General features: G+C 36.4%; 1 protein-coding gene across 4 annotated transcripts in view; it reads left to right on the top strand.

The window, feature by feature from the left end:
- DNAH12 (dynein axonemal heavy chain 12) overlaps nt 1-25,504 on the top strand; it is a 61,971-nt gene that overhangs the window by 30,457 nt on the left and 6,010 nt on the right. For all 4 annotated transcript variants that reach the window (XR_003536960.1, XM_027700441.1, XM_027700440.1 and 1 more), the window contains 29 exons: nt 32-170; nt 258-424; nt 1,538-1,793; nt 3,963-4,262; nt 4,866-5,044; nt 6,604-6,796; nt 6,887-7,048; nt 8,420-8,614; nt 9,413-9,546; nt 9,790-9,952; nt 10,377-10,457; nt 10,694-10,870; nt 11,621-11,752; nt 12,184-12,273; nt 13,265-13,405; nt 13,520-13,761; nt 14,101-14,248; nt 15,100-15,245; nt 16,569-16,783; nt 17,722-17,914; nt 18,703-18,895; nt 19,858-20,030; nt 20,517-20,657; nt 21,139-21,297; nt 22,301-22,445; nt 22,679-22,829; nt 23,105-23,358; nt 23,871-24,011; nt 24,778-24,915. Coding sequence is in view for 3 of the 4 variants with exons in the window: in XM_027700441.1 (XP_027556242.1) it covers nt 32-170; nt 258-424; nt 1,538-1,793; nt 3,963-4,262; nt 4,866-5,044; nt 6,604-6,796; nt 6,887-7,048; nt 8,420-8,614; nt 9,413-9,546; nt 9,790-9,952; nt 10,377-10,457; nt 10,694-10,870; nt 11,621-11,752; nt 12,184-12,273; nt 13,265-13,405; nt 13,520-13,761; nt 14,101-14,248; nt 15,100-15,245; nt 16,569-16,783; nt 17,722-17,914; nt 18,703-18,895; nt 19,858-20,030; nt 20,517-20,657; nt 21,139-21,297; nt 22,301-22,445; nt 22,679-22,829; nt 23,105-23,358; nt 23,871-24,011; nt 24,778-24,915 (4,948 nt within the window). In the remaining variant the exon portion in view is untranslated. The remainder of the gene's footprint in view (nt 1-31; nt 171-257; nt 425-1,537; nt 1,794-3,962; nt 4,263-4,865; nt 5,045-6,603; nt 6,797-6,886; nt 7,049-8,419; nt 8,615-9,412; nt 9,547-9,789; nt 9,953-10,376; nt 10,458-10,693; nt 10,871-11,620; nt 11,753-12,183; nt 12,274-13,264; nt 13,406-13,519; nt 13,762-14,100; nt 14,249-15,099; nt 15,246-16,568; nt 16,784-17,721; nt 17,915-18,702; nt 18,896-19,857; nt 20,031-20,516; nt 20,658-21,138; nt 21,298-22,300; nt 22,446-22,678; nt 22,830-23,104; nt 23,359-23,870; nt 24,012-24,777; nt 24,916-25,504) is intronic.

The following is a 25,504-nucleotide window of genomic DNA, read 5'->3' as shown; positions in this document are numbered from 1 at the left end:
GTTCCTGTGCCTTCTTTCTCTCTCTGTGCAGACCACTGCTCCTAGTGGGACCAACAGGTACTGGGAAGTCTGTGTATGTCAAGGACAAGTTAATGAACAACTTGGAAAGGGAGCTCTACTTTCCCTTCTTCATTAACTTTTCGGCTCGAACCAGTGCCAACCAGACCCAGGTCAGTAGAACAGATAATTTAAGTTTCAAAAAGATTAAGTATGTGAATATTTAATCTATGTTTTTGATATTCCTGTTTGCATTCTAGAACATCATCATGGCCAGGCTGGACAAGAGGCGCAAAGGAGTCTTTGGCCCTCCAATGGGAAAAAAGTGCATTATTTTTGTAGATGACATGAACATGCCTGCTTTGGAGAAGTATGGGGCACAGCCTCCTATAGAACTTTTAAGACAGTTCTCTGACCATGGATTTTGGTAATTATTTGAAATACAATTGAAATTTTGTTGCTGCATTTACTGTTATAGTTATTTATTCCCTTGAATTTTATTTTCAAAACTTTTTGTAGTGGTTTGTAAATGTTAGGATAGATTTAGTTTATATAAAAATACATTATTTAAAGTTGAAGCAACTTGTATATTGCTGTCTGAGGACTTCTCATTTTAGGAAATTGATCATCAATTTTGTTTTGAGTTTTTTAGAATTTTTTACTGCTGGCCTTCAGCAGCATTAGGATATATTAAATAAATTTTTCATTTACACCTTGATTTTATTTTTTTATGTCTGTGTTTTTAATTATTTTTATTTTTCCAGTGCAGTTTCTTGTTCTTTTCCTTTCTCTTGCTCCTTAGAGTGAGTTAGCAGTTTTCTATACATATATAGATATATATATATGCAGTTTATATAAATTTTTTGATTTTAATCCTTACATTGGTTTTTCCTATCATCCATGATTCTATTAGTCATCAACTTTTTTTTTTTCACAAGATCTGAAAATATTTTTTTAAATTAAGAGTGAAATCAACTCTGGTAATAGGCATGAAATAAAATAAGCTGAAAGTCTTCCTTGCTCCTGAGGTTTTTGGCTTTGCTTAGATTGGAAAATTGGAGCAGGTGGTCTCCTGAGGGTCTTTCCAGTCTGGATTATTCTATCATTCTAGGCACTTCTCAGTTACTTGTGCAATTCCAGGCACTGCTCAGATATCTGTTACTCTCAAATAGAGATATTCTCTCTTGCCACATTATGGTTTTAATATTCATGTCAAAATTTCATATCAGGTTTTATGTAACCCAGTTTAAACAAATAATCTTTCAGGCCAACATTTGATATGTTGAGATTAACTGGCACACAGTTAAAGGACTAGTTGTTCTTTGGTTTCTTGGGGAGGGAGAGTTGTTTTTTTTTAAAATATGAAATATATACAAATACCTGTAATATTACATACAGTCCATACTCTATTTTTAAAATATTTGTAATTACCTCTGTTATGCCTGCAGAGAGCGCTTCTGTAATATCGATGCATCTAAGCTGTACCAAAGGTGTTATATCTGTACCTAAATGTCACATTGCATTGCATTTCATTTTGAAGGTATGATTTAAAGGACACCTCCAAAATCACCCTTGTGGACATCCAGTTACTGGCTGCCATGGGCCCTCCAGGTGGGGGCAGGAATCCCATCACTCCTCGCTTTTTGCGGCACTTCAACATTTGCACCATTAATTCTTTCAGTGATGAAACAATGATCCGCATCTTCTCCACCGTGGTAGCTCTTTACCTAAGGACTAATGACTTTCCTTCTGACTTCTCCACAATTGGGAATCAAATTGTCACTGCCACTTTAGAGGTAAGAGGCAAATACCGTATAGGAAATTTCCTTCAATTTGTTCATTACAGTTCCTTTGACTCTATAATAATTTAGTTGGTGAAGGAGAGATTTGAAGTATTTTGTTCATTATTCTTTTTAACACACAGCCTCGTCTGCCTTGACAAAGTTGTCTTAGTATTTAATATTGTAGTAACCTTCTGATTCTAGGAATATGGTCTTTGAATTTGTGTTAAGGTGGGTTCTGTGGTACTTGCACCACATAATATCATGCAGGTGAGACTGGAGTCTCTCTGGGGCCTGACAGGCACTGGAAGCTGTCACATGCAAAGTCAAAATGAAAGTATCAGTTGCAACCCTTCCAAAATTCCTCCTCAGAGAGACCAAGAATGAAGAAAGCACCCTCTCCATTTTCTTGCTTTCTTCCTCAGTTTTTGCATTAATGGTGGGCACATCACAGCAGGCTGAGGAAGTCAGCATGAGCATGCAGATTTTTAGGGTCTGACTCCAGTGTGCCAAAATGTCACAGAAGTGTTGTGAAATGGAAAGCCATTAGGCCCAGCTGTATGGAATTTCTAAATGATTTGTGAAGTTCCATATTACAGATTTTAGTGAGTATCTCATTTGCAATGTACCATGTGCATGAAAAAGGAATGGCAATTTGGGACATTTTTGCAAAGGAGTGTTTAACTTACAGACACAATATCAAAGTACAGCCCTGCTGGCACATTGTGTAGCACAAAGCAGTATCACTGTGAACAGATCTGTTGCCTACCATAGGTATCCTCCATGGAAAGGCATTAGGTGGCTAATACTCGACCACTGAAAAATTCTGACAGAAAATCTCATCAGCCTCAAAGGCAAGATCAAATGGCTCGAGTTTCACAGATGCTGTGACTTCCCACTGCTGCAGAACTGAGGCCTTTCTCTGACTTTTATGCTTGTTCTGCTTATCCCAGGGACATATTCAAGACCAAATCCATCTCGTTCCAAGGACTTGCAGAGCTGGTATTTGAGAAATATCATTAGATAATACATGCTGTGTATAAATCAATCACAAGGCTGACTGACTACTTGCCACTAGAAATCTTTGTCAGTTCAACTAATCCTTCCAAAACAAACAAAAAAGTAATTCACAAGAAATTTGCAAGTTTCTCATCTTTAAACAGAAACTTATAGTAGCAGCTACTAGTGATTTGAATGCATTTGACCACATATTCAGAACATTCCGTTTTGTCAGGATCCATCTTAGATCCATTTCAGTGTTGTCTTTTGATGCAGTCAGATGGGTGTTTCTCATCAGACTGCATCAGAATTAGTTTATGCTGTTAGACTCTTATGCATTTGCCTGCTAGAGAATCTATTCTAACATGGATTTTCATTCTGGTAAGGAGCACTTTCCAACTCCTAGGGCTAAAGTATATGATAGAAGAACTGAGCTTTGGAATTGGCTTTGGACATGGGACAGCAGGTGAAATGTGTATGCAGTACAATGGATATAGTCAAGCCTGTAAAACTTGACTTTACTGTAATTTTTTTTTAACAAGTTAATGTTTGATAATTGTCTTCACCTTTGAGTACATACAGATAGAATAAATGTTCCCTCTCTCAGTATTCACTTCAGCATGTTATTTATGTCCAATGTAGCGAGAAATTACACTGTTTCTGTCATAACAACATGAGCTAACAACAGCTGACGTGTTCCAAATTAGGGCAAAACATAGGACACTTTTCTTCATCTACCTATTCCTTCAACTTTTTCACTGACTCTGTTTCATTTTGAGTAACTTGTAGATATGCAAACAATAGATTTGAACAAGTGAAAATCTAGGAAGTTACCATTACATGTCATTTAATACTTCACTTGAAGGAGGACATCACACAGTTAAAGGCAGTCAAGAAATCTGAATGGTATTCCTGGTCCTAGGACTGATTTCTTTGTACTTGCTACAATTGGTTTTCCCATTTGAAAATTTAGGTTGGTAGTACAGGGAGGTTCCAGAACTGCATGAGGTACATCTGATTTATTCAGAGAGGACTTGGAGATCATCAGATTTCATTTGGATTTAAGTATGAAATGTGTATCTTGGAGAAATAAAATTTTAGAAGACATTTAAGAACTATTATAATAACATAGTCACTGTTAACTGTTTTGTTGATTTTGTTGTTCTTTGTTGTTATTATCTGAAGGTGTACAAGAAAGCCATCAAAAATCTTCTGCCCACACCGGCCAAATCTCATTATACATTCAACCTGCGTGACTTTTCCCGTGTTATCCACGGCTGTTTGCTCATTAAGAAAAATTCCGTGGAAAACAAACGTGTAATGATTCGGCTGTTTGTCCATGAGGTGTTCCGTGTCTTCTATGACCGTCTGGTGGAAGACGATGATAGAGCCTGGTTGTTCAATCTAGTGACAAATATTGTGAAAGAACACTTCAAAGAAACCTTTGATTCAGTTTTTGCTCACCTGAAGCAAGGAAAGGCACCTGTGAGTATCACATTTAACCTGTGGCAAAATGATTGCTTTTCTTACCAATTTAGGACTAGAAAGTTCCTCGATCACAGGTGAAATTTTGGATCAAATGTGCTTGAAAGTTTGATTCTCTTGATACTCTTAAATGGACCTCCAGAGATCTGATTTACAGCAGGAGACATTCCCTCTTTAAATTTAGCTTGTGACTGAGTTACTGTGTGGCAAACAGCATTCTGTGATTATGTCATATAATCATGTTATATTTTATGCTTGTCTTCCTTTTTTCTCTTCTTCATTTTTTTTCTTCCCCTGTAATTTCATTGGCATATAGAAGAAATGACTTTGTGGTCTTAGTTGCCCATTTCATAATATACATCTGTATAAATTTGATGTACTCTGAAGCTCATGATTATGAGATTGTTAGTGGCTGTTTGAGCCGATTGTTTCTCAAGAACAAATTAAGAATTTTGAGGTGGGTGTTTTCAGTGAGTCAAAATATTCTGGAGTGCTTTTTCTTGTGTCTGGAGTATTTGTCTAAATTCTCCTTTTTTTTATAAAATTCCAATGAGGAATTCAATACTAAACATCACTACATAATTTGCTGCATATTTACCATAGGTAACAGAAGAAAACATGAGAAGTTTGTGTTTTGGTGACTACATGGTTCCAGAACTTGAGGGAGATGAAAGACTTTATATTGAGGTTCCAAGCATTGAGGAGTTCGGTGATGTTGTGGAGCAGTGTCTGGATGAATATAATCAAACCCAAAAAACAAGAATGAACCTTGTTGTTTTCAGGTGTGTGTGATCTGTATTATTAAGAGCTTTAAGCAGTAGTTGATTATTCAGTATATTCAATTTTGTGGACTGTGGTTTTTGGTACGTCTCCTCCCCTTAATGTGTCCATAAAACTGTTTATGGTGTTACACCTTTTTGGATGAAAGTAAACTGATTTTTCTCTTATGGTTCTGCTTTTTCTTCCTGAAAATAAATAATGAGAAAATTTTCTCCTAAGGAGGGGATTTGAATATTTTCTTTAGTTGTTGCAGAAACGTTATGCACCGAGTCAGGTAGGTGCTGTACTTCTGCCTGTAGCCACTGGCCTTTCATTTCCCAAAGACAAGGATTCTAGGAGCGGGATGTGGCACAGTCATGGCTGTCTGTCTGCTCTGTTGTTATGCAGCACAGCCCTGCCCCACGTTTGGCACGTACCCAGCTGGTGCTGCAGCTAATCCTGGGGAATTCTAGACTCTGCAGGCCCCTATTGTCACCTTAACTTGTGATCAGGCAGAGCTACAACCAAGACAGATCAGGAGGTCACAAATCCTTTCTCCTCCCCATTGCTGGAGATTACTGCCTCTTCCTGTTTGCCAGCGTGACTTGACATGCAGAGATACTTCATGAATGTGATTAGGATTAATTTAAACTCTTCTAATAGCAGCTTATTTTAGTCTAGGTCATTTTGTCAAGCTGGATTTGTGAGTACCTGTCTATCCAGCTAGGCTGGGAGTTTGAAGAGCTGGCAGCCTCTGATCAGAGGCCAGTTCCTGAGTGTAGAAGCAATGTCCCAGTGACCTCACTGAATAGCAGCCAGGAGAACATGTTTGACTGTAGCCTTAGAATTCAATCTCATGAATAACATCTGGATTTGATTCTTTATTTTTCTAACCGGTAAAAATAAACAAGAATTTATCTTTCTTGAAATGCTTGCAAGTGTTTTTGAAACCATTTTTAACTTGTACTCAGCTTGCTTTAATTCCCCCATGCCCTGTGCTTCAGCAGGCGATGTCCTGTAGACCTTCCTGCACATTCCCTGGTAACCTGTGCTTGTATTTCCACAAGGACTCTCAGTATATGCAGGTCCTGCTTTCTAAAGGTGTTGTTCCAATGTCTATTCACATATAAGTTATAAAGCACAGTCAGAGGGAGGGGGAAAGGAGATGTTTGTTGATGTAACCCATTTTCCCCCAGTGGTTACTTTAAAAAGATCTTTAAGAAAGTTAGAACTGGCAATACTGCTATGATTTTGAAGTAGAGAATTACTGATTTTTGTTTCCTTTGTTGCATTTATCCTTATAGTGTTCCTGTTCTTACCACTGCCTATTCCGTTTAGTAATTTGTAGTAATTTAGCTAAGGACTGATATTTGTATAGTAGAAAAATCGCTAGTTTTATTTTATTTTGTGGTGCATACCCACTCTCTTCTTCTTCCTCTCAGCTTCCCCCACACCCCACATTAAGAAATTTTTTTTGGAGATGCTACTTCTTTATTTGTTTCATATTTGTTTCACAGCTTTATAGGTGCATAAATGTAAATGTGTTTGTGCCATTCTGGTAATAGGCACATTTCCCATGTAGGTACATGTTGGAACATCTGTCTCGGATAAGCCGGGTCCTGAAGCAGCCAGGGGGCAATGCCTTGTTGGTTGGAATGGGAGGGAGTGGCCGGCAGTCCTTGACTCGCCTGGCAGCATTCATGGCAAGAATGTGGGTTTTTCAACCAGAGATTTCGAAGACCTATGGTACAAATGAGTGGAGAGAAGATCTGAAAGTGAGTATTAATAACCTGTCTACATTTTACCTCAATTTTGAGGAAGAATGTTTTTGAATGTACAATGTTTTAACTGTCGTGTGTTTTCAGAGACTTCTGAAGAGTGCAGGTGTAAAAGGCTTGAAAACTGTATTTCTAATCACAGATGCACAAATTAAAGAAGAAAGCTTTTTAGAAGATGTTGACAGTGTCCTCAACACTGGGGAGGTACCCAATCTTTTTGCAGCAGATGAAAAACAAGAAATTACAGAGGTATCTTTAGAAACTCTTTATTTCACCTCCCTTTTCAGCTATTTTGTCAGTTTAGTGTGAAGCATGGTTTTGGGATATTTGCACTTAATTCTGACTTCTTTTTGAGACCTTGGATAAATCAAGCAGTTATTAGTAAACTTATGAAGTAGTTTATTGCCAACCAATAACTTTAGTCTGCCCTGGCATTCTGTTCACAAACCCATTAAGTTTTGCTTGTAGAGAATTTGGATTGTTCACTAATACCCTGTGGCCGCACTTATTTTTGTAGTGTATTGTGCAGGAGAAGAATGTACATAATGTTTTCATTAGACAGTTGAGGGCAAAGACATTTTTATAAGAAAACATGGCCTACCTTTGTCAATGGCCTCTTTACTGATTAGGGTAGCAGGGCCCTCTTAGAATTTCATAGTCTTGACACTTCTACTCAGAGAGAAGTTGGGCAAAGGTGCTCCATGAAGTTAGGCTTGGAAGTAAAGATGCAATGTACTCAGGCAAATTTAAAAAAAAAATAGTTTTTATTAACATATTCAATGGATGTATCTAGAACTTGGTAGCTACCCATAACATGCCAGCAGTAACAAAGCGGGTTTTTACTCATTTAAATCTGCTCCATCAAAATAATTCCACTTTAATTCTATTGTTATTAAACTAATTTTTGTCATTTATTTTAATCGTGGAATTAGGTAAAGTATACATGCCTCTGTGGAAGAGTAATTTGAGTTTTAGAGCTTTACAGTCAGTGCTTCAAGGATTGTTAATTAATTGAGGATAATACTTCTATGAAGTAGATTTTAATTTCAAATATTCAGGTTTCTTCTTGTTTTGAGAGATTACTATTTGTGCTAAATGAATTAATGGAGTTTGTTTTGATGTTTGAAACTTAAGTCTTCCTCTCCAGTTAGGTAATTACAGATTATTTTAATATAGTATTAAAGCTAAAAAAGTTATCATTTATGATTGAAAGATTTGGGGTTTTATTTCATCAGGGAGCTAATTATGCATTTTGATTTTTCAGAATGTGTCTTAAACCTCTGTCTCATCTTAGCCTGTCTTATCCATCTGAAACTCATCTTGGGATGGATTTTTTGGTTTTGTTCTGATCTATTCTCAGTTGCTCAAAGGCAGCAGATACGATCATTTCTAGAGTGAGTTGTCAGAGTCACAGATAAATAGTACAATCAATACTCAAGGAGTATTTACTCAAGGAGTATTTACTACTTGTTCTGGTTTTCTATTTTATTTTGCCTGTTTCATTTACAATAAAAGATTTCATGTCATGGTGATGCTGTCACTAACAGGATTGCTGTAGGACTTCAGATGGACTTAATGAGAAATGATAGAACATTTTTTATGCTCTACATTATCTGTAAGGGTGTTCGTGCAGTAGTTCAGACTGACAGTAAAGGTGAAGACTTCAGTCCCTTGGCCTTGTTTGCATATTTTGTGAACTTCTGCAAAGAAAATCTCCACATTGTGGTGGCGTTCAGCCCCATCGGAGACGCCTTCCGCAACCGGCTGAGACAGTTCCCATCGCTCATCAATTGCTGTACCATTGATTGGTTCCAGGTATGGGAAAACATTTGTATTGTTTCCTCAAAAAGCTGCTTCCATTTTCTAACATTCTATATTTTTATGCCCATTAGACTTTCTTTTGTCTTCTTTGTAGAAGTGCTCCTTGTTTTTCAGAATTTTAAAATCGTAGGCATTTCCTGTAATTTTTTTGGAGCTCTTTGATGTGTGATCTCAATGTTTCTGCAACTAAATAAACTTAGATTTTTCTACTACAAATTTCTGAAGTAGTGAATAGTCTTAGTTTCATGATGGTAATTTGTCATTTTACTACATAATGTGTATGTTTTAAAGGGTTGGTGAAACCATTTCAGTGTGACTGTAAAATGATCTTAATTGCTGCTGCCTGTTAAGCAGATCATTCATTGTAGGCATGAGTAACAAATACAAATCCTACTGTTAATTTGTAGATCTATTATAGCAGAATAAAACTTGGAGAGTTCCTTACTGTGAGCAGTATTGCTCTCACTAAAGCACAGTCAGCTCTAGAGCTTTGCCCAGTGTTGATGTCAATTGATTTTTCTGCCAAAGGATGACAACAGATACAGAAATGATTGGATAGAATGACACTGTGTAGCTTTGAACTAGAACATCAGCCTGGAGATGCCAGAAAATATTGCATGGATGGTAACCTTGCTGCCTGAGTTAACTCTCATATCAGTTCATTATTCTTCAGACACAGCTGGGACTAGTGTGTCTCATTCTGGTGTTTTGAATGGTAAAAATTGATTTTTAAGTATGAAGACTGCCAACAGTTGAATTCTAAAAATTCTTTTCTCCTTACTTCTCCCTCAGCCATGGCCTGAAGATGCCCTTGAGCGTGTGGCCAGTAAGTTCTTAGAAACACTTGAGCTCACAGACACTGAGCGTCAGGGAGTTGTGCCCATCTGTAAATACTTTCATACTTCAGTTTTGGCACTCTCTGAAAGGTCAGTCTGTTTCTTTTGAAAACAACCATTAATCAATAAAATAGTGGGTGATCGAGTTTAATCACCACTCATTTCTATATTAAAAGTTAACATAACTATCTGCCTGCATAAAAACATCATCTAAAATTGTTGAAATTGTTTATTCCTATTATTCAACAAACAGTTACATAGCTGTGCCAACAATAAACTAAAAAAATTAATCAAAACTTAAAGTTACTCTTAGCTTTTTATTTTTTTTAATAGGTTCTTGCAAAGTCTGGGACGCCACAATTATGTTACTCCTACTTCTTATCTTGAGCTTATTGCTGCGTTTCAGAGACTTCTTACTGAGAAACGAGACAGTGTAATGAAAGCCAAGAAAAAATATGTGAATGGACTAGAAAAACTAGCTTTTGCTGAGTTACAGGTGAGGTAGGACAAATATGGAACTGAAAATAGAAAATGTTTGTCAAATGCAGGTCTTTTCCTGGGGAAGTCAATCAAAAGTGTAACTTCAGATTTTGTTTAACTCAATCTTCAACAGTAAAACTGTAAGAAATGTATTTTGCCTTTTCTTTCCTTGTGCTAGAAGCCATACATCTCTAAGCATATATTGCTAAGCAGTAAATGAACAGAGCTTCTCTTTCCTGGACGGTTAACAGGTGAACATAGTTCTCAGAATCAGATGTCGTACATGAGATAAAAATAAGTCTCAGAAATGTTTTGATTCAAAACTATTACATCCTTCTGTCAATAAATTAGTCATTAGGTAAAATCTAGGTCTTACAGAAATTCCTGGAAATGGTACTTGACCCTTCTGAATCCTGCCTGATTCTTCTGCATATGCATAGGTTGCTGAGATGAGACAAGAACTAGTTCAGCTGCAGCCCAAACTGGAAGAGGCTAAAGTGGAAAACGCAAAAATGATGAAGGTAGAGTTATACAAATAGAACTTTGTGGCTTTTAATGTAAGTATGTGTGTACCGATGTCACTGATATGCGACTTCCAGGAAGTAAGAGTTGAGGCTTTTAAGCTCAGTTCTTGTTTAAGAGTTTGCAATATTGTGAAACTTGCCATTATTTATGCTTATATCCTTAGAACCAAAAGAAAATGACATTCTTACTCTAAGATACAACATAAAACCTACTCATGTGGTTTTTTCCTTAGATAATAGAAGTAGAGTCTGCAGAAGTAGAAGAAAAAAGAAAAGTTGTAAAAGTAGATGAAGAAATTGCTACAGAAAAAGCTGAAGAAGCTCAGGCATTGAAAAATGAATGTGAGAGTGACCTGGCACAGGCAATACCTGTCCTGGAGGCTGCAATTGGTGCTCTTGACACTTTGAAGGCAAGCTGATCTAAACTTCAGCATTTGAAAGTGTTATTTAACTCTTCCATTTATTTGGGAATGATTGCACTAAAATGAAAATAATTCAAGTGTTACATTTCCTCAGTTTTGGCAAAGGAGAGGCCTTGTACAGTTGTTGTTCAGCCCGTTTCCTCTTATATACTCAGACTATTGAGCATTTAAAAAACTGTTTATTTGAAGAAAAGCCCACTTTTGGGAAAAGTAACCAAAACCTGAGATGACCAACAGTGGTATCAGCTGAATTTCCTCTTTCAGCTGAGTCAGTGTTGATCACCAGTGTGTAACACAGCATTTGTTTGTGACTAAGAATTCTCTGGATCTTTGGTCTGAAGGTTTTGTCCTTGTCATGACTTACATAAGATCAGAAAGCTGTATTGTTGAGAAAGTCCTGCGGGAATTTAGTAAAGTAAGAGATATTTTAGTAGTAGTTTAGAAGAATACAAGATGTCTTAGATGGCACAGAAGTGTATCAAAAATATTCTGACATGTACTTTTTAAAACATAACTTTATTTAATCATAGGATAGGATGCATTGATGCATAGTATACATTGATGGATATTGTTAATTTTATGCTAACACTGTCTCATCCTTTCTAAAAGTCCTCTATTACCAGTTACATTCATTGGTAATGGTGTTATAATTTGTCTTTGTTTCTCTCAGTTCATTTACTGAGTGGTGACAAAGACATAATATTTGTCACAATTTTCTACATGTATTTTTTATTTTAGCCTTCTGATATAGCAGTTGTCAAAACAATGAAAAATCCTCCATCTGGTGTCAAACTTGTCATGGCTGCTGTCTGTGTCATAATGGGAAAAAAACCTGAGAAAATTCCAAATCCTTCAGGGGCTGGAGGCAAGGTAAAATGGCAGTTGGAAAAAAAAATGTAATTCATGTTCTTCTCAACACTTGCCCAATAGACAAGATCCCCCAAGGTCCATTAAAGTAGACAACTACTTATGGCCTCTGTCCATCATTCTACTGAAAACTTTCAGAATTCCCTGTTTTCCAAATTTTATAATGTGCCAAGAGAACACATTTAATTTGCTTGACTCATGTATTGATAATAGATAACACATAACTTTCCAGAGACCCTGCTTACTTTTTGGCTATAAACATGATTTGAAGGAAATGTTTGAGCTGGTGGACTTTCTGCTTCATTATTTTTCTCAAGCAGACACAAGGTCATCAGTATTAGATATGCATGAGTTTGAAATAAAAGAGGTTTGTCATTTTTTGTTTGTGTGTATGTTTTAAAGCCTGAAAAGGTATTTCCTACTGTGTTCTGTAGATTTTGGATTACTGGACTGTGAGCCAGAAAATGCTTGGCAACATCAATTTCTTAAGGGACCTGAAAAGCTGTTCCGAGAGCCCTCTTCCAGTAAGGCTTTTTCAGTGGTTTTTACCATATAAACACCTTCTTGCGGGGAAAAAGTAGTTAGAAAATTCTATATTAGAGACCTCATTTGTCCAATCTAGTCAGCTTCTGTTATCAGCAGGGATCGTTACAATGTGATAGGGTATCTCTGTAGAGTGGGTGTGGTCATGGCAAGTGAGCCAAACTTCCTCAGGGTGAGCCTTGTATGTGACATCTCAGAAGGCTCCCCAGGGTAGTGGGCACAGCACCAAGGCTGCCAGAGTTCATGAGACACTAGGACGACGTTCTCAGGCACACGGTGGGATTTTTTGTGTTGTCCTGTGCAGAGCCAAGAGATGGAATCAGTGATCCTTGTGGGTCCCTTCCCATATTCTATGACTCTGTGAGTGGGAACAGTATATATGATAATTTCTCAAAATATTCTTTCAGCCTCTGGCACTTTAAATGAAGGACTTCCAAAGCTAGATGTAGTTTCTGTGTGTTTAGTAGCTTTCAGTGGATCTCTCTTGTGTAATTTCTCTAGTCCTCTTAAGCTCATGTAAACTTTATGGACTACAACATCTTTTTAAAAAGCATTCCAGAAGTCTACTTGAAGTGGCATGGAGAGCTGTGTCCTGTTTCTTCTGAACCTGCAAACAGTTGTGTCTTGAGAAAAAGATAGCAAATCATGAAATTTAATGTATTTTACATGAGGGAGAGCATAAAATAAGGCTTCTATGTGACTGTAATGCTCTTAGCACTTAGGGAGCTGCCATATGGGAGATGTAGTAAAAGCACAATTATAAAGGCTAAGGACAGGATTAGGATGAAAACAGGAAAAAACCACAAATAGCAACAGGAAGACCAAAAGAAATGAGTTAGCAGTGTTTTCTCCAACGGTTAATACTGAAAGATTCTTTCCTATTTCACTGTGTAGAGAAATGACCATCAGTCAGTTTGATTTCCAAGTGTCAGGCCCGAGACTTTGCTGAGCTCTGATGCTTTCCTTACCCAGGAAGCCGTCATGCAGAAGATTCGGACTGAATACTTGACTAATCCAGAGTTTGATCCACAAGTGGTGGCTAAAGCTTCCTCGGCAGCAGAGGGTTTATGCAAATGGATTAAGGGAATGGAAGTGTATCACAGGGTGTCAAAGGTGTGTTTTTGATCCCAGTCCCTCCATGCTATGGAATCCTCCGTAGGCGTTGTATTTGATATTAAGTTACAAAAACATACTCCAAGCATTTGTGTCTTTGTTGTAACTGAGTAGGAGATTGAACCCAAGAAGGAGCGTTTGAGAGTGGCCGAGGAGTCCTTGGCAGAGACAATGACACTCCTGAATCAGAAGAGGGCAGAACTTGCAGAAGTTGAAGGTCGTTTGGCTGCTTTGGAACAAACCTTCACTGAGAAGACTGAAGAAAAGGCTCGTTTAGAATTCCAGGTTGATCTGTGTGCCAAAAAACTGGAACGAGCGGAGAAGTTGATTGGAGGCCTTGGTGGAGAGAAAACAAGGTCAGATTAAAGTTCAAATGTCAGATTTAACAACCACTGTAGGAATAGAATTTGAATTTCCATTCTCTGAGCCTTTAACGCTGTATATCTATCTGAGGACTGTAGTGCTTAAGAATGCTTGGGATCTTGAAATATTCCTAATTGTTTGTAATGTAAAAATATGGGCAGCAACATCAGAATTATGGAGGAATTCCTCAACATGAGAATAGAATACATAAATGAGGTTTTCATATTCTCTACCTGAAGTTGAAGAATAACAACAAACAGTTGTTTCAACATCCATGTCATTAATGTGGAGGTTTCAGCACCATTTTTTTCTTTATATTCTGCTTGTCATAGATGGGATAAAGCTGCAAAAGATCTTCAAGAGGAATATGATAATCTGACAGGTGATGTTCTGGTATCAGCTGGAGTAATAGCATATCTGGGAGCTTTTACTGCTGCATTTCGACAAGAATGTACCAAAGATTGGAGCAAACTGTGCCAGGTTAGAAGGTTATCTTAGATTTAAATAAGTGCTTGCTTTTTTTCAGACTGCTGCAAAAGGCTTCAAAAATGCCTTGCCATTTATTTAACGTTAGCCCAGCAAACCTCGTTAAGACCAATGGGATCAACTCTGCTGATCCAATATTCTTTGGATTTGAATTTAATTAAATCAGTGCATTTACACTTACAGTAGCATGTCAGAAGTCAGAGCACATCATGGACTTTGTAAGGCTTGATTCTTGCTTAAGTAAAATCTCAGTGTTTTCTATATTTTGCTTTTAAATGAAAGAATTACATTAAAAATGCAGTTATGTGTAATGTAAAAGAATTTCTGTAACTTACACTGTCACTTATTTGTGTGTTAATTAAATGGTGGATTATTCTGTTTACTAAGGGAGAGTTTCAACATAGCTATACAAATGCCATAATTCATAAATCAAGTGATTTGGAGTCACTTATTGTGACTTTAAACAGTAACAAATCAGCACTGGATTGCTGTAGTGAGTTAATGAAAGACACATTAATTAGATGATTTCCAGCTCTGTACGAGTTTCTGAAGGTAATACATTGTCAAAACTTTGCATAACAAAACACCCACATGTAAAATGTACCAAAAATTGGACAAATCAAGAAAGAGTAAATATTCAGTGGGGAAATGTAGTTAGTTATTGAAACCATGGTTTTATTTTTCCCAGGATTTTTGCTTATATATGACCTACTTTGGACTCATAAAAGGAAATGCACATTGTCACTTTGGATTGAAGTGGCATGCAATAAAAGATGTAAAGAAACACAGAATAAAGAGAAATAGGATTTTCTCTCTTTTTTTCTTTTTTTTTTTCTCTTTTACAGGAAAAAAATATCCCTTGTTCTGATGATTTCTCTTTGAGTCAGAATCTTGGTGACCCAATAAAAATCAGAGCCTGGAATATTGCTGGTTTGCCAACTGATGCGTTTTCTGTAGACAATGGAGTCATTGTTGAAAATTCAAGACGTTGGTAGGTGACAAAAAGGTTTAATTTTCAAATCCAAACAAGTTTCCCCTTTTTTAGAAAAAGAAAACTAATATCTGGAGACAATCTAACTTCCACAGAGCAAAGCAATTGAAAACAGGAGTGAAATCTTTATATCCCTCTCCTGTGAAATGTAAGAGGGATAACACTTTAGAGATTTGTGTATGTAGTTGAAAGCTTTCCTCTCAGGAGAAGCAGTGCTCTTAGATACAGTTGTTGGAGGTTGTTCCCTTTTTAATTTTGTTTAATATTTTACTTTGTTACTAGAATAATCTGTTTTTAAACTGCACCAAATTTCTCATTCTTTACATGTTTAATTGTAGGATTCAGGTTATGTACATTAAAGGTTCCAGATCCCACAGTCATGTCAGGTTCTTACAGTTACAAGGTTATCAGATGAGAATTTTATCTTTTATAGGCAATTTTTTTGTGGGAAACTCACATCTATATAGAAAGAATTCTTTTAGGACCTTTAACAACTTTTTTTTTTAATTCCAATTGAAATATTATTTCAAAGATGATATGTATTGCATTATATGAAAACTTGTGTTATCTGTCTGCAAATAATCTGCACTCAGTGAAAATATAAGAATATAGAATTTTCTAGTAATGTTCTTGTGATCTTTGTTCACTTAAGAATTAGTCTTCGTGACAGATTCAGATTGACAATGTGTAATTCCATATTTAGAATATTGCTTAGTTCTCTGAAGGTGCAGTTAGAGGAAGTGTTTGATATCTTTTATACCTGACTAAATAAAATACATACATATAGACAAAAGCAGCACATGCAAAGGGGGACAAATCTGTTGAACAAATTTACAAAATTTACAAATTCTACAAAATTAAAATATTATCGCCTTTCCCCACCCTGCTTACATTTCCAGTCTTACACTGGCTGAAATACCAGCATCTCAGATTAAATTCCAAATAATTGTTCATTTTAATTTTTTTAAAGTGAAAAAACATATGGGAAGAAACTCAATATCTGTAAAAATTAATAGATTATAAATATTGAGAATTCCAGAGGAGAGGCAGAACAAGATTTTACAAGAATTCTGCATTATATGTATTATATGTGTATTTTACGAAAAATGTTATAAACAGTTTTGCAACTTTTGAAACTATTTTTGCTATTACTTTTCAAATGATGATAAAACACCTGCACATCCATTTTACACCAATCTCTTAAAACAACATAATCAAAATTGTATCACTTCTTCCTCGACAACCTGACACAGAAACACGTGAAAAAGTTTAAAATTTTGAAAAGCTCCTGCAAGCACTGAGAAACTTTCTCTTGTGTTCTAGGCCATTAATGATTGATCCTCAAGGGCAAGCAAATAAATGGGTCAAGAATTTTGAGAAGGAAAACCGTCTGAATGTTATCAAGATCAGCGACACGGATTATATGAGAACCGTGGAGAACTGCATCCAGTTTGGGACCCCACTGCTGCTGGAAAACGTTGGAGAGGAACTAGACCCATCTCTTGAGCCTCTGCTGCTTAAACAGACCTTTAAACAAGGTACAGCAACATTAATTTGGAACCCTGAAGTGTATTTCATTCCTGTCCAGCTCGTAGTCTCTGGTACTGTCTGATGGTTTCCATGGTGCTCTCTGACTTAGCACTGCCTGTGGCAAGGGAAGGGGAATTTCACAGCAGCCTCAAGTTTTATTTTTTATTAATTGTCATTCCCCTCTACCACAATAGTGGTTTTATGTGAAAACCTCCACCTTGTCACTATAGGAGACTAAATAAATTCTGCAAATGGAACATTGTCAATGAAATTGTTTTGCTTGTTCATTTTCGTGTGTTTTAGGCTTATAGTAATATTTGCTAAATGCTGTACAAATCAAGAAAAGCTGTCGAGGCATTTTGCTTAAGGCACAATTTTCTTCTCTTTGACACTTGCTAAGTAGCTATGAATTTGGTTTTCAACTTTTATTTTCCTCCTGTAAAATGACAGAAAAATGCAGATAAAGACAAATATGTTTTCCTTCCTTCTTATATAGTTTACTGGTTTTCATGTTCATAATTAAAAAAAAAAAAAGGAAAGTAAAGCTTAAACACTTATTTTTTTCTCTCTTTTTTTTTTTTTTTGGTAGTTTCCTCTCCTTTTTTCAGGCAGGTAACTCAAGGAAAAAGTAGTCTGTAAGGATATAATATATGACAATAATTCCACAATTCTCTGTTACCATCCCTAATTTTATTTTGTATATGCAAATTGAAAGTACAGTAGTCATTGGATTGACTTGGTTTCACCTGCTAAGAGTAAAATGTGGCCCCATTGAATTTGCTGAGAACTTTTCAGATTATCAGATTTGTTTATTGATTTTTACTTTTCAGGAAATTTGTCACTGACAAGAAGTTTGCTTTTACTTAATGCAAAAAGTTGGGGGGGTTTCCTGTAAATAATTGGAGTAGATAAGTTTTTTTTTTAACATTTCTCCTCTTAATTTTAGGAGGCATGGAATGTATCAGGCTTGGTGAGTCTATTATTGAATATTCCAGTGATTTCAAGTTTTTTATTACCACAAAACTAAGAAATCCACATTATATGCCTGAACTTGCTACAAAAGTTTTATTACTGAATTTTATGATAACACCAGAGGGACTTGAAGACCAATTGCTGGGTATTGTCGTAGCAGAGGAGAGGTGAGTCTCTCTGTATGGCAAATGACCATTAAATTTTTATATGTCGTAATTCCAAGGATATGAGAGATTAATTTATTGCATAGCAAAATGAATGTTACATGGTGTAAATGTTGCTCAGTAATAGCTTACAAAAACCCCAGATTGTCTTGTTTACTGTGGGGTAGGTAAATATAGCAGATGTGAAATCATTGGTTTTTCATGGCAATTGTCTCCTGAAATATTCCTTGAATATTAGAAAACCATGCAAACATTATTTGAAGTTCAAATCATTATTGTTGTTTTTGCAATGTGCCAAAACTGCCAGACAAGGATGCAGAATTATGAATATTTCATTTTAAATTTGTAGGAAATAAATACAAAGTACCTCTGAAAGTGATTATGGGTCATATTGGAACCCTCACAGAGATACTGAGTAGTAGTATGGTGTTGTACAGACATGTCTGTGCAATTGGGCTAAACTCTGTTTGCTAAAAAATGTGTAAACTGGTTCTGGATGTTCTATGGTGTTTTTTCAGGCAGCAGAGATATGATAAAGGAAAAGTAGGATGGATTGTCGTTTGCAAAACGCTGGGACAGTAAAGATTAGACCATTGTTTCCAAAGTCTGAATGGAAGTAAATCTTTACTCACAATCATAAATAGATGTTGAAGAGCAAAGTCTTACTTAAACTGAAGAGAATATTCACAATTACTTATTGCAGGAAGAGGGAGTCATTTTCATGGGCTTCTTTTGCAGGCAGTGGAAGATGACCATTGATTGATTTTGTGGTTTGTGTTTTTCTTCATTAGGCCAGATTTAGAAGAGGAAAGAAATGCTCTCATTGTTCAGTCTGCAGCCAATAAAAAGAGTCTAAAAGAAATTGAGAAGAAAATTTTAGAAACTTTACATTCATCTGAAGGGGATATTCTGGAAGATGAAACTGCCATCCAGGTCTTGGATTCTGCTAAAGTAATGTCTAATGAGATCACAAAAAAGCAGCAGGTAAGGAGAGTGTATGTGTGCTTCCCTTAACTATACTTAGAAATTAAATGTTACATTTGCAGCTGGCAGAAGGACTCTGAGTTAGATGCACAGCACAAGGAGCAATTCTGTACTTGTGAAATGTGCAGAGAAATAAAATTGGATCTATTCTAGAATCTTCACTGGTAGTTTTTTCAGTCATTAATTTCAAATGTTTTAAAGCATCTGTATCTGTCTGTAAGAACTGAGTGAAAAATATTGAATTCTGAAGTTAAGGTAACATGTTAAGATAAAGGAAGGAACTACTTTTTAAAAGAAAAAAGTATTAAAGAAGACATTAGTAATCAGTAATTAGACTAATATAGCTATGCAAGATTCTTTTGTTATTCTTAATACATAAAATACCAGCTGAAGTCAGTGAGAGCTAAATAATATTGATGAGAGAAAACAGATTTTTTCTTTACGTTTTTAATTACTATAGATTTTACACAAATCAAATATTAGTGTTTTCTCTAGGCTGATATTTGTTTTACTGAAATTTGTTAATGAATATCAAATGTAATCTCAGAATTTGTCTGATAGCCAAATTTTAAAATACCTTTTTGTATTCAAAGTATTTTTGTACAAAGCTGATTTATAGTAGAATAAGTACAATTTAAATACCTATGAAATGTATTTAAGTACAGAGTTTAAATACAATCGGTCATATTTTTGAATATTGCAGATAGATTGATACTTTTGGTGCATGGAAACTGTTATGCCTCCTTTGTTGTCATTATTGCCCCCTGTAGAACAGGTAAATAGATCAGGCAGTGGTAGGGCCAACCCAGCGTAGGCATCACCTACTGATGGCACCTTCTGCAACATGGAAGTTGCCTTACTCTGGTGTTACGGAGAACTATTTTAGGAATGTTATTAGGTAGTAATATCTTTGTACAAACCATATTGAAAGCTGTTCTCTGTCCCCTACTATTGACATTTAGGTTGCAGAGAAGACGGAGCAGAAGATCGCGGAGTCGCGGGAGGCCTATCGGCCCGTGGCACAGCACTCAGCCGTGCTGTTCTTCACCATCGCCGACCTGGCCAACATCGACCCCATGTACCAGTACTCCCTCAGCTGGTTTGTCAACCTCTTCATCCACTCCATTCATGACAGGTAAAGAATCTTCCTGGTGGAAAACGAGGTGGTTTCATTCTCTTCTTATCTCTCCATTTGGAAACCATTTACCTCCTTAAACACAGGCTTTTGAGGCAAAATCTGATTTGTTAATGAAGTAAATGCTCTTTTTAGTTACTGTTTAAGTGAATCATGGACTGTGAGCATGTGCTGTATTTAACTATTTTTGAGAAGAGACTTACAGAAAGGATGTATTCTGGCTCTGAACTAGGCTCCATTATGAACACTGAGTGCCTCCACTTAACTGTGGCAGATTGATTTCAGCTCATTATTTTGCTTGGGACTTTTAAAAGTGCTATCAGACATGAACTGTAATTGAAATTTTGGGGAAACTGGCATCCAAGTCCCTTGTGGAGCACATGGATCTAAAATATATCCTGCACAGCCCTAAACAGATTGAGATTTCTTAACTCATTGCCTCTTTTTCAATTTGAAGTCTCAGTTTCTCCCTTCTTTTCTTTTTAGTAATAAATCCAAAATATTGAAGAAGCGACTTCAGTACCTGAATGACCACTTCACATACAATCTGTACTGCCAAGTGTGTCGCTCCCTGTTTGAGACTGACAAGCTGCTCTTCTCGTTTCTGCTCTGCTGCAATCTGCTCATGTAAGATCACTTTGGGATAGTCTCTTAGTAACAGAAACTAGTGATGTATCATGGAAATGGCTAATTACATTAACCATTAATTACAATGTGTATTGTCTGTACATGGACCATTCTTCCTGGCCCAATTTGTAAAGCTACTCTATTCCCAGAACCCATCATTTTCTGTAAAGCCTTTAAAAATCAGGAATATTTGTGCTCTTAAAAAACAAATAAGCAGATATTTGGAAAAAATACTTCACTGAAAGGGTTGTAAAGCCCTAGAATGGGCTGCCCAGGGCAGTGGTGGAATCACCATCCCTGGAGATATTTAAAAACCATGTAGATGTGGCACTTGGGGACATGGGTTGGTGGTGGCTTGGCAGTGATGGAGTAGAAGCATTACTAAGTGGCAGTGAAGTGCAATTAATTTTAAACAACACTTGATATTATTTAAAATTGTATCTCTATTACTGAATATATTTTTCTCTTTTTTTTAATATAGGGCTAATAATGAAATAGAACGTCAAGAGTTTATGTTCTTACTAACTGGGGGTGTGGGTCTCAAGAATGAGTATCCAAATCCGGCTCCATCTTGGCTGTCAGACAAGAGCTGGGATGAATTATGTCGTGCAAGTGAAATGCCAGCTATGAAAAGGCTGAGGTATAGTAAAATATTCATGTGAATTGGCCTTAATTGGTTTTGACCAACACGTGTGTAACATGCTGAAAGAAATGGTTGCTATACGTTTTTTCCAAATCAGTGCCAGAATGCCAACAGGGTAAAAGCAGACCGTTTTTTCACCATTATGTTTTCTTCACTTATTTCAGTCAGTCAGATCATTAATTATAATATTATTTCATTAAACAATTTTTCTAAACTGTTTGAGGCATTGCCTAAAGAAACTTTTCCTTCAGAACGTCTCTCTGGTACAGAAGCTGTTTTAAGGGATCAGTGAATGCCAGAGCAGAATTCCAGTGTAGTTCTGGGGAAGGAGTTTTTCTGGTAAAATCTGATCTCCTGAAGTAAGTAGAATTTCACTGTGGGTTTAAATAGAATTTAACACTAAATTCTGGAGCCAGCATGGCTGTACAAGTCTTGCATATAAATAGCTGAGTGCGAATATTTGGTGCATTTGGATCTAACTGCAGAAACACTGCTCTGTTAAAAGAAATTATTTGAGGTGTTTGGTGTTTCAGTCCCTTTGGAGTTTTAGTAACAATGTGTATAATAATCCAGCCTCTAAATAGTCTGAGAGTTGTCCATTGCAGAGGAGTACTCTGCATGTCGTGTGAAGGAAAATACATTTGTTTCCCTGGTTGAATTTCCTGGTAATTTTCTTCAGTTAAAGTGTGGTGTTTTCCTGAAATACTGGAGGCAGAAAATTCACCCAGACCTATGAAGGTCCAAGCAGTGCTGTCCGGAGGAAGGGACAGAACTTATTGTCATCTTGGAACTTCTCGGGTGGAGTCTGTTGGCAACAGCATGGGGGGATTGGTGGGAAGAGCTTCTTTCACCATTCACCATGGAGCAGCTCAACTGTGGGATTATTTTTTGATGTAGATATGAAGTGGCATATATGACAATACAATGTGATTGGCCTTTGATAAATGTTAAAAACAAAAATCCAGTTTTTTACAGTCACTGTGGGGGTTTTTCTCTCTAGGAGTCACGTCTCTGAAAATATAGGTGAATGGCAAAAAATGTACGACAGCAAAGAGCCCCAAAGCTTTCCATTACCAGAAGAATTGAATAATACATTAACTGAATTACAAAAGATTATAGTTCTTCGGTGCTTAAGACCAGACAAGGTAAAATGATGTGTTATGGAGTGTTTGCAGACTGTTCCATGCTTTGTAGCATAGTTTGCAGTGGCTGTTACAATAATGAATCTGCTTTTCCTCATATTTTACTAAGAAAATCAATGCTATTTTTGTTTTTCAAGTGAGTAATACAAACACCACAAGCATCACCTGAGAATTTTTGTCTGACATTATTTAATCTATGTTTATGTTAATGATTTGCATTTGCTTTTTTTTACTAGATTAGTCCAGCTATAACAACGTTTGTTACAGACAAACTGGGAAAGAAATTTGTAGAACCACCACCTTTTGATCTATCAAAAAGTTACTTAGATTCAAATTCTACAATCCCCTTAATATTTGTGCTATCTCCAGGAGCAGATCCTATGTCTAGTAAGTATACACAGAAAGGGAAAACAGTAGTGTAGAACAGCTTTTCAGTTTAGAGACTTGAAATTCCCCTTCAATACACAAGAAGGATTATTTTGCACTTTCTGCAAGTAGATTTGAATGTATCATGTCACACTAGTAAATGTCTGTACTCCCTAACCATGGGAATTTGTAAGTACCTGTAAACAAAATTGTAATAGAAGTTTTTAAATATATTATTTTCTGCCATAACTTCTTTTTCATGAAGAAATGCTGAAATCTTGTGCTTCCTGTTCAAGGCCTCCTGAAGTTGGCAAATGACAGAGAGATGGTGGGAGATAAGTTTCAGTCCATCTCATTAGGACAAGGACAAGGACCTATAGCTACAAAAATGATTGAAACAGCAATGGAAGAAGGAACCTGGGTTTGTTTACAAAATTGTCATTTAGCTGTCTCCTGGATGCCAATGCTGGAGAAAATATGTGAGGAGCTTAACAGTGAAAAATGTCATCCAGACTTCAGACTTTGGCTTACAAGTTACCCTTCACCAAAGGTATGTGCATTGCCCAGCATTCTGTACTTGGGGAAAGGAAAAGTTGATGGCATTTTGAGGGAATATTTATATACCTGAATGAGCTGATGATAATGCAGAACTTCTCTGAAATACAGTGAGGCTTTGAAGAAATAATGTAATCAATAAAGGACATTTAAAAAGTAATTATAAACGTAATAATCTCAAATTTCCTTTGTGATATTTTGATACTGTAATGTGTAATATTTGGTGTATTTTTGCTATCACCAAGTTTTTGTTTCACATAAGTTCAAATATTTAATCTTGCATTTTATTTGTGATGTATTGAATACCTCAAAAACATTTTAAACTACAGGTTTGTTACTTACAGCAAGGTCTTTCTTGATGCATTGGAGACTTTTTATAAACTGTTCTTTAAAATGTAATTTCTTGCAGATAATTACTTATGTAACAAACACGGAGTAAGAATATATTGTTAATATAGCATCTATTCCACACTTTCTGAATGCAGTTTTGCTGGATTTTACTTCTAGTTCCCAGTAACCATTCTGCAGAATGGAGTGAAGATGACAAATGAACCTCCTACTGGTCTCCGGTTAAACCTGCTTCAGTCATTTCTCTCTGATCCTATTTCTGATCCTGTGTTCTTCTCTGGATGCCCTGGAAAGGAGCTGGTAATGTGCACATCTCTTGAAGTTTTTGGATTTGTTTTTTTTTTATTCACAGATATATTGATTTCTGTCTAGTAAAGCTAAATTTTTTACTATGGTTGTCAGTTTAGGTTTTGCAATTATAAAGATGATTAGTTAAGAATTCCCTCTGCCAGGTAATTTCATGTGGCAATATTTCAAATGGTTTCTTAGGCTTTATTACATCACTTACGTGTTACACACATAGTGCACAATGTCCATGAGCTCTGAACGGTGATGTTTCTATCATTGAGATGGGAAACACTAAGGAGATCTTTTCTTGCTCCCAGGGACCGAGCTCTACAGTGCCCAGATGTCTTATTGATACCTGAGGAACCACTGAGCTGCTCATTACCTTGAAGGAAGTGAAAAACAGTCAGGGATATGGGTTATCTATATATAGGTGTGACTGCATCTAAAGACTCGCATTAAAAATTACATCTGTATTTTATGTTTGTCTAATGAGCCTTAAAAATAAATATCTGGTGCTATTTGACTTCTGATGAAGTCAGTTGCCCTTTTCATGGAAGAATGTAATGGCACTTGAGGAACTGGCTAAATGTGCTTGCCTGTGTGTACATGTGTTCCCAGGGCACAGAACCACAGAGCACTCAGTGGTGCCCTGTGCTTGTACTGAGACAGAGAGTGGTTCTCATGTGGTGTTCTCTGTCCAGGTTATACACCAGCAGGAGCTACAGACTAGTTAATAATAACTGGGCAACAATGCTTTGTTCTTTTGCTTTTCTCAAAGGTATGGGAGAAACTGCTCTTTGGAGTTTGTTTTTTCCACGCTCTTGTTCAGGAGAGGAGAAAGTTTGGGCCTCTGGGTTGGAATATACCCTATGGATTTAATGAATCGGACTTGCGGATCAGTATCAGACAGCTCCAGGTAAAATCATGGATTGCTCCCTGTAACTCTGGCCTTGGGAAGCCCAGCTGGTAGTCAAAAGGAGCAATACAACAGAAGTTACATCAAATGTTCATAGATATTAATGACTTCAAGAAGGAATGTTAATCATATTATAAATATATTCAAAATTACAAATTAAATAAGAGATTTGTTCTTCGTGAGATTTAGATTCCTATAGACATAAGGAATATAATAAGTGTATATGAGTTTTATCAAAGTTAAAATGTCATATATAAGAGCTCACTGTGCTTTAAGTAGTGCCATGTCACCTGTTATGGTGCTTTGTAGGAAGAAATTTTCTTTTGTTAGTTAACAGAACCTCAGACTATTCTCCTTCCCCCAGATGAAATGGTGAACACTACTTGACCTTGAATCTTCTGTAGGCTCTGTGTAGAAAAGTCAGGAGAGTTACAACTGAATTACAGAAGTTAATGAAAGAGATCAGAGGGTATTGAAGACTGGGAGAAAAATTAAGTGAAATCCACCTTTGTTTATGACACAGAAAAGTGTCCATCTAGAAAGTTTAGACTGGCAAAACCATCCACTTGTAAATAATTCAAGAATTACT

The sequence above is a fragment of the Neopelma chrysocephalum genome, unplaced genomic scaffold, assembly GCF_003984885.1.
Source record: "Neopelma chrysocephalum unplaced genomic scaffold, ASM398488v2 Primary Assembly neopelma1_147, whole genome shotgun sequence".
Taxonomy (NCBI): Eukaryota; Metazoa; Chordata; class Aves; order Passeriformes; family Pipridae; genus Neopelma; species Neopelma chrysocephalum.
The sequence above is the reverse complement of the archived record's forward strand: the minus strand, read 5'-3'. Positions and strand labels throughout refer to the sequence as shown.